Below are 17,327 nucleotides of genomic sequence, written 5' to 3'. Positions count from 1 at the left end.
TTATTTTTGTTTTTGTTGTTTTTGTTTTTGTTTTTGTTTTTGTTTTTTTTTGAGACGGAGTTTCGCTCTTGTTACCCAGGCTGGAGTGCAATGGCGCGCGATCTCGGCCCACCGCAACCTCCGCCTCCTGGGTTCAGGCAATTCTCCTGCCTCAGCCTCCTGAGTAGCTAGGATTACAGGCACGTGCCACCATGCCCAGCTAATTTTTTGTATTTTTAGTAGAGATGGGGTTTCACCACGTTGACCAGGATGGTCTCGATCTCTTAACCTCATGATCCACCCGCCTCGGCCTCCCAAAGTGCTGGGATTACAGGCTTGAGCCACCGCGCCCGGCCAAAATAACTTTTAAGCAGAAAGAATTACTAATCACTACAAAACAAAATTATTACAAAATAATAAAAGGATCAATTAACCAGGAAGATATAACAATTCTAAACTAGAAAGCACCTCAATAACACAGCATTTAAAAATACATAAAAGCAAAACTTGACAGATCTTCAAGAGATAATGACAAATTCATTGTCATAATAGATTTATTAAAATACCTTTCCCAGTACTAGATAGTTCAAACAGGCCAAATAAAGTCATGCCATATATAGAACATCTTGAACTGCACAATTAGAAGCTGGCCTAATAGAAATAGAAAATTGGAGAAGAAGCATTATTTTCAAGTATACATGGAATATGACAAAAATTTACAACCTTCCAGGCCATAAAGTTAGCCTCACAAGTGTCTAAATGCAATTAACTTAGAAATCAGTTACAAAAAGATAAAGGAAAAAAAGTATGTTTGGAAATTTTTTAAATGCACTTTTCAACAACTTGTGGATCAAAGGAGAAATCAGTAGAAATCAGAAAATACTTAAAAGAAATAAATGGTAATGAGAATATTGTGTATCAAAACCTGTAAGATACAAGTGGTACTTAGGAGGAAATTCATAGCAGTACTGTTTACATTAGGAAACAAATAAGGCTCAGAATAAAGAGGTAAGAAATTAGAAAAACAACAATAAACACAAAGAAAATAGAAAGAAGGAAATAAGAGCAGAAATTAATGAAGTAGAGAAACATTCGGTAGAGAAGATCAACAAAGCCAAAAGTTAGTTATTTAAAAAGACTAGTAGCCTAACTTGCAAGAGTAACCAAGAATCAAAAAAAAAAAGAGAAATAAGAAAACCATAACTAAAGGTGCGACAGATATTAAGCAGGTAAGAGTTATAATAACTTTTTGTCAATAAATATGAAAAATTAAATAAAATGAGTAGAGTCCCAGAAAAATACAATTCACCAAAAATGGCTGAAGAAGAAATAAACAGCCTGAAAATTAAAGAATTTGAACCAACTTAAACTTTCCACAAAGCAACCTCCAGGCCCCAGTGGCTTCACCAGTGAATTATTTGAGTCAATAGAAAACTGGATAATTGAACCATGGTAGAGTTATACAATGGAGTGCTTCCTAGCAATGAAAACAAACTACAACTACATACATCAACATTATTTTTTATTTTTATTTTTTTGGAGATAGAGTCTTACTCTGTTACCCAGGCTGGAGTGCAGTGGTATGATCTTGGCTCACTGCAACTTCTGTCTTCTGGTTCAAGCGATTCTCCTGCCTCAGCCTCCTGAGTAGCTGGCATCGCAGGCACATGCCACCATGCCCAGCTAATATTTGTATTTTTAGTAGATATGGGTTTTTACCATGCTGTCCAGGTTGGTCTCAAACTCCTGACCTCATGTGATCCGCCCACCTTGGCCCCACAAAGTGCTGGGATTACAGGTATAAACCACCATGCCTGGCCCAATATTTTTTTTGTCTTGCTTCTTTTTTTTTGGAAATGACTACTGCAGTATGTTTTGCTTCTTTTTAAAAAAAAAAAAAATTTTTTTTTTTGAGACAGGTTCTTGTTGTGTTGCCAAGTCTGGAGTGCAGTGGCATGATCATGGCTCACTGCAGCCTCAACCTCCTAGGCTCAAGCAATCCTCCTGCCTTAGCTTCCTGAGTAGCTGGGACCTCAGGTGTGCACCACCACACCTAGCTAATTTTTGTTGTTGTTGTTTTTGTGTGAAAACGAGGTTTCACTATGTTGTTCAGGCTGCTCTCCGACTCCTGGGCTCAAGCAATACTCCCACCTCAGTCTTCCAATATGTGTAAAAAACAATTTAACAGAAGAATAATTATTCTGGAAAGACTGTCTTTTTCTGTTTGCAAGCTGAAAAGAGTTCTTTGATAGCCCTTAAATTCTGTAAAAGAGAATCTGTGAGGACAGAAAGTTCAAAATGGGAAGCACTTAGTGGCTCAGGACCTTTTAATGAGTAGAGTGTATAGGGCCTGATCAGTTCTTCTGGTTCACCAGCCTTTCCTAAGCGCACAGCAAACATGCTTGCTTCCTGCCACTCTCCACCCTCAGGTCAGGAGGTAACTGAGGTCTTGGCAGCTGCCCTTCAGTCCTGCCCCAAACCAACTGAGCATCTGGAAGTTAAACGAAAGGCCAGCAATGTCCTGACTTCGTGAGTCAGCTCCTGTGAACTGAGAGAAGACGTGGTGAGGCCAAAACAAGTGCTCATGGGACATACTACTGCAAAGAACAGAGCAAAAAGAGTGATAAGAGATAAGGAAAGCCCAGGAAATCTTGTTTAGGGCCAGCCAGTGAATTCCCCTTTCTCTCTCCAGTCCCCCAAATTTCCCATTGCTCTTAGAGTCAGAGACTCTTAGGCTCTTGGACTTGGAGAAGCATAAAAAGGAGGGTGTTCTATGGCCCAAAAGAGAGTTTGTTTTTGTTGTTGTTGTTGCTGGTTTTTTTTTTTTTTGTGAGACGGAGTCTGACTCCATGGCCAAGGTTGGAGTGCAGTGGCACAATCTCAGCACACTGCAACCTCTGCCTCCCGGGTTCAAACAATTCTCTGGCCTCAGCCTCCTGAGTGGCTGGGACTACAGGCGCATGCCACCATGACCTGCTAATTTTTTGTATTTTTAGCAGAGACAGGGTTTCACCATGTTAGCTAGGATTGTCTCTTATCTCCTGACCTCGTGATCTGCCTTGGCCTCCCAAAGTGTTGGGATTACAGGTGTGAGCCACCACGGCCGGCCTTGTTTTTGGTTTCGTTTTTGTTTTGAGACGGAGTTTCTCTGTCGCCCAGGCTGGAGTGTAGTGGTGCAATCTCGGCTCACTGCAACTTCCACACCTCTGCCTCCCCAGTTCAAGCGATTCTCTTGCCTCAACCTCTTACAGGCATGCACCACCACGCCCAGCTAATTTTTGTATTTTTAGTAGAAACAGGGTTTCACTATGTTGGGCAGGCTGGTCTCAAACTCCTGACCTTGGATAATCTGCCCACATCTGCCTCCCAAGGTGCTGGGATTACAGGCATGAGCCACTGTACCCAGCCCCAAAAGAGAGTTCAGCTTATTAAGGGCAACCAGTTCCAGGCTTTTGTACATGCTGTGGCCTCTGCTTAGAATATTTCCCCTTCATCTTGTTCTGGCTTGCTCCTTTTTAAAAAAAAAAAAAAAAAAAATAGAGACAGGATCTTACTATGTTGCCCAGGCTGGAGTGCAGTGGTTATTCACAGCCATGATCATTGCACACTACAGCTTGAACTCCTGGACTCAAAGAATCCTCTTGGCTCAGCCTCCCTAGTAGTTGGGACTACAATTGTGTGCCACTGTGCCCAGTTACCTGGCTAGCTTCTATTCCTTCTTTGGATTTCAAATTATGGACCATTTCCTCTTTGAAGTGGAGCTCCCACCACCCAGCCACCACCACCCCACCTTCACCAACTCTTACCACTCTGCCTTACTGCTCTCCAAGAAGAGATTAGAAGCCCTGCTCCCATGGCCTGTTCTTCCTTTATCGGAACTATCCCATTCTAACAGTCGTCTATTTATTTGTCTACTCTCCCACTGGAATTTAAGCTTCCTGAGGCAAGGGACCATGACTATCTTACTACTGTATCTCTAGTACCAAGATATGCATGATAGGTCCTCAGAAAATGCTTGATATATGGATGAATAAAATGAAGGAATGGCAGAGAGGACAATTGGCTCCACATGTCTAGAATGTGGTTCTCAGCAGCCTAAGGGAGGAGCCTTCCAGGCAAGGGAAAGGAGCACCAGGCTTTCTCCCTTCCTCTCCTTCCAGCTCCTTCCCATTTCTTTTGCCATGGCACCCCCCACCCCCCACCAACACCCATCTCCGCTTCCCTTTTGGTGTGAGTTTGAGCTCCCTCTACTGACCAAACTTCAGAACCACAGGTAGCCAAGCCCAGGCACCCTTGCCAGTTATTCTTCACTAGGAAAAGACCCTTCTACACCCCAGCACTCCGAATCTAGGATTCCTAAGGGACTGGAGTAAGGAGAAAACAGGGCTTGTCAACACACTGGAGAGTTCCAAGGTCTGAGCCCACACCTCCCACCCTCAACATCAGCAGCACTTCACTCACACCCTCACCTCATGCTGTTTCCTGGGGTCTCCACTCCCAGACTCCTACTCCAGCTAATTCACAGAAATGTTGATTTCTGGAGCCTTTGGCTGATACATCAGCTCTGACTGTGGAAGACAGATCCCAATACAGATTGAGGAGAAACAGAAAAACATAATGAGAGACAACATAGAGGAAGGGACCCACTGACTGGATATAAACCCACAGTGAGACAAAGATCAGAGATGAGAAGGACAGCCCACTTAAGCTGAAGCCTCAGCCCTTTCCACCCATATCGAGGGCCTGTGTCCTATGAAGAAAGATTTCCCTCATCCCTTCAGTCTGCCTATATCCATACACAGCTAAGGGAAGTGACTGTTGATCACATCTGCAGGCTTAATGGAGATATTATTTAGGGACAGCTCCTGGACAAGAACACTCTCCCAAGCCCTGCCACATTCCCCTGAGAGGACCCCGTCCAGAGCTCACATCTTCACTGTCATTTCCACTGAACGAGTGCTCTGACTCCAGCCCCTTCTCAGGGATGCTTCTGTCCTCCTCTGGCATCAGCTCATCCAGCCAGAGGAGTTCCTGTGGTGAGAAGACCCTCTCCAGGGCCTTTCGGACCCCCACAAGGCCCAACAACTGTAGGAATAGAAACACAGCCCAGGCCTGTCAGCAACAGCAATAGGAACATTAACAATAGTAACATGTATCGAGCATTTCCTATGTGCTAGGCATTGTGTATCAGTTTCACTGAATGCTAACACATTCCTATGAGGTAGATAGAATAATTATTCCCATTGTACAGAGAAGGAAACTGAGGCCCCGACTGATTAGTTACTTCCCAGAGGTCACACGTCTGGGATGTAGTAAGCAGATTGGTTCTAGTTCTACTGCAAAGCCTATGATTCTTAACTTCCTCACTAAGAACAAGGCTAGAAGCCACCTGTGTTATCACCTCACTGAATAACAAAAGTGTCACGATTTCCTCTCCCAAGACCTCAGATTTCTTCTGGGTTTTATATTCCTACCTGTGGTTGATCACTTCAAATAGGTTGGGAAAAGGGGTGACTCAGGTGTCTCAGGACTAGCCCAAATCTAGGTATCACTCTGCCATCTTTTTCTTTGTCTTAGTATTTCCAACAAGGGAGAGCCACAGCAAGTGAGAGGGGAGATTCTTCCTCTTGTGGAGGCCTTGGCCACCCTTCCAGACTCAAAGTCCCCCATGACCCTCTAGGACACATCCCAACCCTGCCTCAGGTTACCATGAGGGGGAAGATGATGGCTGCAGGGGTAGACTTGATTATCCAAAGCAGCCCCAGACAGGCAAGCTGGATGGCTGTGAAAAGGTGAACCCTGGTCAGAGGCACATGCCGTAACAGTAGCAGGTCTGGCTGGTGTTTTGCTGGCATCAACAACAGCTTTACTCTCTTAGTGAACTAGGGGAACAAGAGGAAGAAGAATGCAAGGCACTCAGGTAGCCTGACAGGAGGGTGTCGCTGATAGCTATCTTAGCCCAGCATGGGGAGCATGGGTAGGAGCATGGCAGCCGAGTCCCTGAGCCCAGGAGAGACAGGAAAAAGAGGATAAGAGGGGAATCGGCAAGTGTAGGCAGGAGATGCCAGCATAGAAGAAAAAAGGAGCGGGGTTGCTAAGTCATTTTTTTTTTTTTTTTGGCTAGGTGATTTTAATGGGCTCACCTGAATGCTGCTAAGTGCTGCCACCCCCATGTACAGGAAGATGCCATAGAGCACAGGCATTGGGATGAACTGGTAGAAAGAAGCAGAGAATTGGCAAAGTTTACCTCTGCCAACCTCCCAGATGCCCCAGGATGCCTAGTTGCCCTAGATGCCTCTAGCATCTAGCATCCAGGTCTGCTCAGGTCTTGCCTTTCCTTTCAAACTTTGCATACCTAATCTTATTGAATCCTCAAATCAATCAGATGAAGTAAATGTTATTATTGCCTTCATTTTACAGATGGGGAAATTGAATTTCAGAGGAACTAAGTAACTTTGTCCATTACCTAGCCTACCTCTCCAATCTTATCTATCACATTTCCCTCTGTTCTTTATGCTCCTACTATACTAACCTCCTTTCCTTCCCTCAACATGCCCAAGTTTGTTCCTACCCCTTGCAAAGCCTTTTGTTTTGCCGTTCCCTCCACCTAAAGGGCTCTTCCCCCAGACTTTCTCATAACCAGTTTCTTCTTACTACTCATGGCTCATCTCATGATACCCCCAAGGGTCTTCACTGACTTTTTGACTTCAGGCCCAATCTTAAGTAGTCCCTGGCACTCTTAAACATCTTATCCTATTTTATTTTTCATAGAAGTGATCGCTATCTAAAGTTATCCGATTTTCTTTTTATTTTTATTTTATTTTATTTTTTGAGACAGAGTTTCACTCTTTCACCCACGCTGGAGTGAAGTGGCATGATCTTGCATCACTGCAACCTCCACCCACCAGGTTCAAGCAATTCTCATGCCTCAGCCTCCCAAGTAACTGGGATTATAGGCGCTTGCCACCATGCCCAGTTAACTTTTATATTTTTAGTAGAGATGAGGTTTTGCCATGTTGGCCTGGCTAGTCTCAAACTCCTGACCTCAGGAGTGATATACCTGCCTTGGCCTCCCAAAGTGCTGGGATTACAGGTGTGAGCCACCATGCCCGGCCCCTTGTTTTAATTTTTAAAAATCTTTCTCCTTTCACCATATTGCAAGGTTGGAAAAATGATCTCCTTTGACCACCATTGTATCCCCAGTACCTAGAACAGTGCTTGGCATATGGGTTTTTGTTTGGTTTTTGTGTGTGTGTTTTTGTTTTATTTTTGTTTTTTGCTTTTTGAGACAGGGTCTCACTCTGTTGTCCAGGCTGGAGTACAGTGTCACAAACATGGCTTATTGCAGCCTAGACCACCTGGGCTCAAGTAATGCTCCCACCTTAGCCTCCCAAGTAGCTGGGACTACAGGTGCACACCACCACGCCCAGCTAATTTTTGTATTTTTTGTAGAGACGAAGTTTCGCCATGTTGCACAGGCTGGTCTCCAACTCCTGAGCTCAAGCAATCTGCCTACCTTGGCCTCCCAAAGTGCTGGGATGACAGGTGTGAGCCACCGCACCTGGCCTGGCATATGGTTTATGCTCTAAATGTCTATGAATGAGAGTCACCCAGTTAGTAAGTGGCTGATCCGGTTCATCTGGCTCTTTCCCTACTCCACTGTCACCCAGCTTTCATGACCTTTCCCTTCCCTAACCTCTTGTCATCCTGCCAGTGACTCTTGTCTGACATTCTTCACACCCTCCTTGACTGCTTTGCTATTTTGGCTCATTGAACCTTTCTGCTATTACTTTTTACTTAATTTTTCCTTGTGTGTATGTTGCTGGTAGGGGCTTGGTTCCATGTTTCTTTTCAATATTCCCCTAAGCCCCACTTCTCCCAGGTGCCTAGCAGTCTTGCATATGGCACATATTTTATATACCTTTGGTGAAGGAGAAGTGAAAGCTTTTTGCCTCAGAGTTTTTCTGGGGTATGACAGTCACACCTTTTTTTTTTTTTTTTTTTTTGAGATAGTCTTGTTCTTGTCATCCAGTGATCACCACTCACTGCACTCTCAAACTCCTGGGCTCAAGTGATCCTTCCACCTCAGGCACGTACCACCATGCCCAGCCACTTTTTTTAGTTTTTTGTTTGTTTGTTTGTTTTTAAGGCGGGGTCTCACCATGTTGGTCAGGCTGGTCTTGAACTCCTAACCTCAGGTGATCCACCTGCCTTGGCCTCCAAAGTGCTTGGATTACAGGCATGAGTCACCATGCCCGGCCCTTTTTTTAGTTTTTGTAGAGTCAGGGTGTCCTTATGCTGCCCACTCTCAAACTCCTGCACTCAAGTGATCCTCCCACCTTGGCCTCCCAAAGTGCTGGGATTACAGGTGTGAGCCACCACACCTGGCCTGATCATACTCTTAGTCTCAGTTTCATTGGGAGGCTAGAGCAAGGATAGCACTTAGACCCTAGGGGATGGTGGTGGCACACTCACACCTTGCTCCTCTGGGTAGAAAGCCCACTGGATAAGAGTTAGGGTTCTCAGACAGATCTGAAAAACCGGCTCTTCCGATGGGCTGTTGCAAGTTACCTTGCCTCTTTAACCTTCAGCTGCCTCATCTGTAAAATACATATTCCTCTCAGGATTAACGTGAGGATTAAATGAGACCACGTATGGAGAAAACTTAATAGAGCGCCTGGCACACTGTAAGTGTTCAACTAGTGTCAGTTCTTGCATGCTTCCTATCATTACTGCACTGACCCTGATCCTGGCTTGTCTAACAAAGGTACCTTGAGCACAGGTGCCAGGAAGATGGAGACTCCTGTAAGGATGAACACCACCAGGCCCGTCAGCCTCTGCTCCCTGTAGGAAGAGGGAGGAGTTAGCTGGGGTTTGGGAGAGGGAGAGCCCCTGGGGTACACAGACTGGAGATCCTGGCTGAACACCAATATGGACCCTGGCAGCAAGAGGAAACTAGAGGAATACCCCAGGAGGTCACCTGGAGGGATGGGCCCTTAACTTGATGTGAAAAATTGGTGGAGAAGAAGGGGCAGAGCACTTCAAGGTGACAATCGCAGACCTCTCCATCAATTCAAGTTCATCATTGCTCCTCATTTTTATTTTGATGGAAAATTAGCAATTTTTACACTGCCATAAAGACTTCACATTTCACAATTTATAAAGTTGATTTCATATACTTTAGATACTTAGACTGTTTCCAACAATTCCAAAATTGCTTTTAGGTTGGATTCCTTTGTAACTTCTACATTTAGTGAGGATTCTTAGGTGGCACCTGTCCCTCCACTTCAGCCCTGGCTGCCTCTAGCTTTGCATGGTTGATGCTCCTCTTGAGGCCCCTCCCCATCCCCATGGCTAAGGGAAGAGAGGGGAAGATCTGACTTACCCATCTCAGAGCCCAGAACACACTCATTCTGCCACTGCAGTGCTTGTGGGATACCAGCTTAGAATTTAAGCTGCCCAAATAACTCTGTCATGTTCCCCATTGCCCTACCTTGCTGCCCACCTCTTATTGTACTTCCTAAATACTACCCTCACCTGATACCCAGGAAGTTGGGGAGCTCCCCGGGAGCACAGGCTCTGCTCTCTCTCCGAAGACTGTCCATATGAGCCAGGGAGATGACAGTGGCTGAGACATACCAAGGCAGTCCAAGCGCTGATGTGAGTAACATCAGCAGAGCCACACAGAAGAGGTCCAGGTGGAAGCCAGCTCCCTTCTGCAGGTAGTGGTGGGGGCAACAAGGATGACGCTAGCCCAGGCTGGGCCTTCTGTCCTCTGAGGTAGGAGATGGGGGGCCTAGACCGTCCCCTGGAGCTCCTGTTCCTTGGTCGAGGGCCTTACCTTCAGTCTATATTCTACACGGTTGAGGATGACTGCTGTGATCTGCTGGTCCATGAAGATGAGGATAGACAGCAGCAGGGCAGGCAGGGCAGCTGCCACACTCCACCACCAGTGGTTGGCTCCAAAAGGTGACACCAGCCAGCCACGCCCAGGGAGTGTGGGCTGGGGGAGGGCATTTCACGGACAGGTTGGAGAGGGTCTCCCAAGAGCATCTCACCTGCACACCTCAACCTTGGCATTCTTCCACTTTCTGCCCCCACCCCAAGGTATTAGATGCTAGTGAGGTATGTGTGCACAGGTGGTTCAAAGCATCCTAGGGCCTTAAAAGACAGCAGAATGAAGGAAACCAGCCCTGAGGTCGGGCTGGAACCAGGGGCTCTGGACTTTGGTTCAGTGTCCCTCCTTCCCTGGAAGAGAAGGAGGTAGCAGATGTGGCCTGCATATACTTCTTGATGTACTCCTTAGAGACCTCTCTTTCCCTCTCCAGGGTGGGGCAACTCAGGCTCAGACCTGCCTTGATCTGGGGCAGGGACAGGGCTGGGTGTGTCGGCGTCAACTCTGATTACAAGCATATGTGTGGGGAAAGGGGCCCTAGTTGCTGCCCTAGTTGGAGTGCCCCTGCTCTTCTGTCTTGGGGGAATTTGGAGAGGCGGTCTCCAAATGCACAAAGTCTAGAAGTCAGTGCTAAGCTTTGTCCTGCACACTGTCATGCCCTGGAAAGGGAGTTCCAGCTTTCCTGGATCCGAGCAGGCAATAAGGGGTGTGAAGAAGAGAGTGAGGAGTAGTGGGGTGGGCAGGGCCACGCCGAGGGTAGGGCGAACCCATAACAACAATATCTAACATTTATTGAGGATTTGGTATATGCTAAGCACGTGCTGAGTGCTTTCCACTATGATCTTCTGTAAACCTCAAAACAATCTATAGGGTAGCAACTATTGTCATTTTATTATTTCCATTTTATAGATGAAGAAATTGAGCTCAGAAATGTGCATTAACTTGCCTAATGCATAGCTGGGAAGTGGAAGAACTGGAACTCAAACCAGAGCTGGCTGACCAGAACCCATTCTCTTAACCCATAGCCTGTAATAATAGCTACTATGTATTCTCTGTACTCACGTGTCTGCTGCAATACCTCATTTAATCCTCACAGCAACCCTGTGAGGCCATTCTTATTACTATCTCTAGCTTATGAGTGAAGAAAAAAGCTTAGCTAAGAGAAGTGTGGGATTTATGCATTTTCCTTCCCCATAGTCTGCTGGCCCTGCTTTCCCCTCTGGTCCCCCAACCTTCTTCCCTTGCTCTCACCTTGAACTCTCTGGGCACCATGAGCTTTGGTGTGGCTAGGCCCAGGAAAGCATCAAGGCCACAGCCCAGCAGGATGGCCAGGACTGAGGAGAAGTCGCTGAGCCCTCTGCGTACCTGGCACACAGTGGACACTCAGTCAGGTCCAGGCCTGCCATCCCCCTTTTTCCATACCACTTCCTGTTCACAGATAGGACCCTAGAGTCAGGCCTCTCCCACAGAAAGGTGACACTCACCACAGAGGGGAAGAAGCGGCTGGTCTTTACACACTTGAGGGCCATAGCAAAGAAGAAGGAAGTAAGGAAGAGGAGGAGGGAGAAGAAGGCAATGTCTGGGACTGTATGACAGCCAGGGCCACGAGGGTGGCCTCCCTGCCGTGTGCACTCCGGTGGCGGCAGCAAGGATGCATTGATCAGGCCTAGGTCCTGTACAGAGGAGGGTCAGGGATGGGGTTACAGGCAACGGAGTAAATGTCCTGCTCTCTTGGACCCACCTCAAGGGAGGAGGGACCCACAGAGATTCCAAGGGTCCAGGATGGGAATTTCCCAGCTGTAGGAAATGGCTAAGCCTCACAGACCTATGAAGATTTCCTTAGCCTATGGGTAGGAAGAGCTAGGAACCACTGACTGCCTTGGCCTCCACCCTTTCCTTCCTAGAACCTCCAGGAGCAGGCCCTCACCATGCTTAAGATGTCATCTCTGTCTTTTGGGCTTGTTGTTGTCCATTGAGACTCATTTCCTGGGAAGCAGAGAATAATTCAGGTGTATGTTCCCTCCCCTGGGAACCTTCTCCAGCCCCATAAAATTCTAATCTGATGGGTCCAGCTGCACCAGAGTTCTTAATTTCGACTCATCTGTCTGCTGACTCCATCATTACCAAGTGTGTACTTCTCAGGACATTGTCTCATGCCCTTGTCCTCTCAAGTTCTTTTCCCATCTGCATCCCTGGTACCAAGCACAGGACCTGGCCACAGCAGATGCTCAGCAAATGTTGGCTGAATGGAGGAGTATACAAATCTGTGTGTTTCCACCAGGGCTAGAACTGGTCTTGTACATGCCTAGCACTGATAGAAGAACATGTAGAGAGGCCACTTCTTACCAGTGTGGTGTTGCCTTCCATGTGGAAGGATATATGCACGTGTAAGACTCCAAGCCTCTCTCCACCTGGCCGGCCACTTTCACCAAGAAGACCAGTGATTTATTTGATTGGTGATTTCCGGAGACGAAGCTGGGTATACCTGGCCCTGCCCCTTTCTCTCCCCTCTCTCAAGTATAAGTTGCCTGCTTGACGAATGTGTTTAGCTGTTCTCCTCTGGGGCAAGATAGTCTCAACTTGACTATCCATGCTTCCATGACTGGTGGATAAGTCAATCTAATTTCGGCTTCATCATTAGGAAGCCCATTCACCCATAGATATAACCCATGTATGTTCCTCTATCAGTGTTGTCAGAAAGGAAGATGCCATTGGGCCTTCTGTTGTCTTATTTCTCAACTGATTCAGAACCAGAGTGGAAATAGTACTGCTGGTTATTAGGTGAGTAAGTACGCAGCATTTTGCTGAACTTAATCGGGGGGATAGTAAGGGTGCGACCCCTCCCCTTCCCTACATCCTTCTTCACCTGGCCAAGATCCCTGTTTCCCTTACCCACCTGCTGGGCCTGGGTATTGGCAGAGGCACCCATAGGCAGAGGATCCAGGCTTCTGGATAGGATAGGTATGGGTCAAGTTCAGCATTTTGTTCACAGCATCATAAATGAAGATGAGGCTGATGAGGGCACAGAAACCTTCCTCAGTGAAGCGGGTGAAGTAGCGCACCAGCACACTGGCCTCTGTGGCCACCAGCACCAGGCAAAAGGTAGCCACCCAGATGCCCACCCATAGGCGGAAGGGCAGGTAGTCCAGGCTGTAATCTCTGTGGGGATGAGAGACAGGCGAGGCTTAGCAGGGCTTTCTGCTTCCCACCAAACCCAGGTCAGGTGTCCCTCAACCCAAACAGGTAGCTCCCACCCTCTCCTATTCACCCCCACCCTCTCCTATTCACCCAACCAGGAGCAGGCTGACCATGGCACTAGCGGGAGTCTGGTGATGGTGGGGAGCTCTCCTACCTGCTGAAAGAGAAGAGCAGGCGCTCAAAGACCAGCACTGGCCCGGTGCTGCTCAAGATGGTGAGGGGCTGGCCTGCCATCAGGCAGAAGGCAGCTCCAGCCACTGCTGTGCCCAGGAAACTTTCCATCACTCCCTGGAAGCCAACAGGGACTCAGCACAGAACCCTGGAGTTCTCAGGACAGGACCCCAAGCTTTGGGAGAGCCTCCTGAACTTACCCATAGTCTCAAGGGAAGGGACGGACTGGGGGACACCAAAGCTTCTGGCTGCCCCCTTCACAGAACCCTACCTACCTGGGCACCATCAGTGGCGTCTCCCAGCAGACCCCCGAAAGTGATGGCATTAGTGACAGTGGCCAGGTAAATGTAGAGTACAGCCGAGAAGCACTGGAGATGCAGGGCGTCCAAGAAGTCGCTGGGGTACCACGGAGCCTTCCTGCGCACGTCCTGAAAAAGGCCCCCAAACAGCCTCCCGTCCGAGGGTCGTCAGTGATCCAGGTTTTCACACTCCACACCCTCATCCCCGCTACTTTCCCTGTGGCTGGGTGAGCCCCTCCCACAGTGAGCAGACACCTCTTGTTTCCCTGTGACTCCTCTCCTCCTCCAGGTCCCCTACCCTTGCTTCCTGCCAGCTCGCCTCACCTGCCGGTCCGCTGCAACTCAGGGCTGGGGGCGTGCGGGTCATGGCCGTGCCTGTTCTCAGCCGAGGTCAGGCACGGGACTGCGGGACCTTTGCTCTCCCGCTGCTGCGAGGGAAGCCTGAGGACGAAGCGGGGAAACGCAGGTTGTCTGAGGCTCTCCGCCAGTCGGCGACTCAGTCCACAGCTCGTGGCGCCCTGCCCCCTGGCGGCTGCTCGTGTCTCTGCCGGCAAGGGAACCACGGCGGCACATGGGCCTCAAGAAGATGCAGGTCATATTGCGACCTGTGAAAGCCAGACTCAGGCAGGGAAGGTCTTTGTTCAGGTCTCTTAGCGAGAGGTTAGTCCAGCAGAACTCAGTTAGGTCTGCCTGACTCTAAGTCCAAAGATAGCTCCCTATCTCTTTCCTGGGACCCCATCCCTCCTCAGCAATGGAACTAGACCCAGGGCCTGTGGGCAGGAATCTGTATGGGATAATGGCTCCCAGGTACCTTTTGTGCAGACATTTGGGCGGAGGAATCCGGGCTGTTGGGTCCCACCGACCTGGGGGAAGCACTGTCACCTCCTCTAGGAAGGCATCTAGGGCTGCCAGAACGTCGTGAAGGTTGCTGGCCCGACGAACTGACCACTGGAATTGCTGAAGATGGGGGCACAGAATGGGTGGTAAGTGCAAATCTGGTCTCTTACATGCATTTTCGTAGTCTCAAAACTAGACACAAGTCACATAAGCAGACAAGTCATTCACATTTTCATTTATGCATGCATTCATTCATTCATTCATTCAGTGGGTATCTATTGTGTCTACAGTGTGCCAGCATTCAGCCAGTAATGCGGCTGCACTAGGAGCCAAGGAAACTTCAGTCTCAATGTTCACTCTGCCTCACTGATGTACTTAGGCAGACATACAGAGTCCACACACACACACACACTCACATGAGCCTAGGCATGCATGTGCACATGTGTACACACATAGTTATACATGCACACACACCCCCCCTGCCCAGCTTACCGGGTCACTGAGGAGGACAGCTGCTGCCCGGGCCATCTCATGGTAGCCTTTTCCCAGCATAGGGGGGCCCAGGAGAAGGCAGAAAAACCTGAGGAGGGAACCAGGCCCCAGAGATTCACAAGCTGCTTTCTCACAGGGCAGCCCTGGCCTCTGACACTCAGCTCTGACCTATCAGCTCCCATACACACACATATTTGCCTATCTCCCTGCAGTCTTGACCACTACTTCTTCCCCAAACCCCTGAGTACCATCTTCCCCACAGCCTCAGAGAATGAACTGAGATCCTCCTTCCCCTCCCCAGTAAAGACCCTCCTAGGCTCCATGATACCTGACTCCCACTCAGTAGCCTCACCTGCTTGGGAGGGACACCTCAGCAAGTGACCCCAGTACCACAGGGTCCCGCAGCCGAACAAAGGCTCCCAGTGGCTGCGCCAGGAAACCCAGCTCCCCTGCCAGCACAGTCCCTGCCTCAGCCCCTGGAGGCAGCTTCTGTCTCAGAGGGTTCTGACACTGGGTGGGGGTTCAAGGAGACACAGAGTATGAAAGGTTATTTGGGGAGGGTAAGATCTCAACTGATGAGAAATCCCGTCGCAAGTAGACTTTTGTTAATTCCTAACCCCTCTCCCAGCCACTAGAGAGGGAGCCCAAGGAAGGGCCACAAACCTGTTCCCTCAGGGGGGCTTCCTCATCGTCAGAAGCCTTTCTTGGATGAGTAGAGCCTACAAAACAGGATTCTGCAGTAATTAAGAGCAAAGGCTTTGGGGGTGGATCCACCAGGACTCCCTAACCAGTTTTGCCACTGACAAGCTGTACGAATTAGAATACACCCTTCTCCACTCTGAGCCTCAGTTTTCTCATCACTAAAATGTGGATAATTGTGGCACTACTTACAGGGTGGTTGTGAAGATCAAAGGAGATTCTGTGTGCAAAGTTCTTGGCATGGTGCCTACCAAGTACATCCCTTCACAGAACTCTCTTACAATTCTAGCCCCCTGAATCTTCTCCCCACAACATTACCACCAGTTTGTTCTTGCTCTCGAATACTGGGTTGGGGTCTGAACTAAGCCTGGGTTACTTCTAGCCCTGGAAGGTTCAGGGAAGATCTGAGACCCTGCCACACCAGGCTCTCACCCCAGCAGGGCCTGGTGCCTGTGGTCTGGTTGTAGTGCTGGGGTCTCTGCAGCAGCAAGGCCTGCAACTGTCCTCTCAGCTCTGGGCTCAGTGACTCCACCGTGGTCACCTGCTCTGGAGAACGGATAGGGGGTGTCATCTCCCTCCTGAGCGTTCCCTGCCCCCACACACTTCCCCTTCTCCCTCTGCCCAGACCCCTTTCCCTTCTGGGAGTCTAGGAATGCCAGGGCCAATGAACTCGCTCCTCCACCCTGCCCTGCCATGTCCACGCTGCGACAAGGGTACACAATCCTAGGAGGGGTTGGGGGTGGGTTTTAGAAGATTCCAAGACTTTGGAGGGGAAATCCTGGGGAAAAGGCATGGCTACCCAGGCTCTTCCTGCCAAGGCTCTCCGCCTACCCACAAGCTCCAGGAGGCTCTGAGCTGGGCAGTCCAGCAGTACAAGACCCTCGGCCAGCAGACTGCGGAGCTTCTGGAGGCTGGGCAGTGCCAGGGTGGGCACGTGGGGGGCACTCCACCGGCCTGCAGCCACTTCCAACTTCTCCTCAAACAGTACCCACCTGCAATGGAGGTGGGTAGACGGTGTTATTGGGGGCATTTCTCCCATGTCCAGGAGCCAGGATGCAGAGGAGCTAGGGAAGGGAAGGCAATGAGGGCATCCTGGGGCCAGTGGTGTGAAGTGTCGCCCCACCCCTGGCAATCACCTCTCATCTTGGGTCTTGGGGATCTCAAAACTAGACTACAGAAGAGGCTGAGCATCACGGAAGGTAAGATCCTGAAATAAGGGAACACAGCTGGGAAAATCCTAATTTTGGGCAGCCCCACAAGAAGAGCTGGGGGGCATGTAGGAGGCTGTAGCTGGGGAAGGGGAAGGATCCCACAGAACTGGCTTGCATCCCACTTACCTGCCTGTCTCTCTCCACTCCAGTGCCTGGGGCCAGCCCAGTAGCTCATTCAGCTGAATGAAGAGCAGAGGGTCTTTGGGTACCCCCAGTTCCTTGCTCTCTGTGGCTGAGGGGCCATCAGGGCTGGGGCCGGGGCCGGGACTGGGGCCAGGACCAACGTCACTGTCCAGCTCCCCTGCAGAAACATTTGTAGGAGCACTGGAAGCTTCAAACCCTTCCTGGCCTGGCAGCTTCATTTCCATGAGGCTGGCACAGAATCTCAGAACCAGTACAGTCCTAGGTCTGAAGCCAGGGGCCCTCTGGCTGGTTTCGTTTATAATGCATCCCCCACTGTAGCACAACACAAACAGAACAAGGCCTGCTGACGCCAGAGCCTGCCAGTCACCTACTCCCCTACTTGCTTGCCCCACCCCCTGCTGG

At 49.2% G+C, this 17,327-nt stretch overlaps 1 protein-coding gene across 1 annotated transcript; it reads right to left on the bottom strand.

Annotated features, from left to right (window-relative positions):
- Positions 1-1,397: 1,397 nt before the first annotated feature.
- On the bottom strand, positions 1,398-17,327 carry SLC4A9 (solute carrier family 4 member 9). The gene is made up of 22 exons (XM_074380312.1): positions 16,908-17,327; positions 16,402-16,634; positions 16,003-16,116; positions 15,535-15,590; positions 15,224-15,381; positions 14,872-14,959; positions 14,354-14,499; positions 13,867-13,983; positions 13,519-13,693; positions 13,227-13,360; positions 12,771-13,033; positions 11,802-11,860; positions 11,359-11,547; positions 11,126-11,239; positions 9,821-9,982; positions 9,517-9,695; positions 8,751-8,823; positions 6,123-6,191; positions 5,688-5,861; positions 4,909-5,064; positions 4,449-4,547; positions 1,398-2,527 (listed from the first exon to the last, which is right to left on the bottom strand). Exons 1-21 carry the CDS (start codon positions 17,147-17,149, stop codon positions 4,494-4,496), a joined length of 2,955 nt encoding a protein of 984 aa, XP_074236413.1. The 5' UTR covers positions 17,150-17,327; the 3' UTR covers positions 1,398-2,527; positions 4,449-4,493.

The sequence above is a fragment of the Saimiri boliviensis genome, chromosome 1 (genome assembly GCF_048565385.1).
Source record: "Saimiri boliviensis isolate mSaiBol1 chromosome 1, mSaiBol1.pri, whole genome shotgun sequence".
NCBI classification, from domain to species: Eukaryota; Metazoa; Chordata; class Mammalia; order Primates; family Cebidae; genus Saimiri; species Saimiri boliviensis.
The sequence above is the reverse complement of the archived record's forward strand: the minus strand, read 5'-3'. Positions and strand labels throughout refer to the sequence as shown.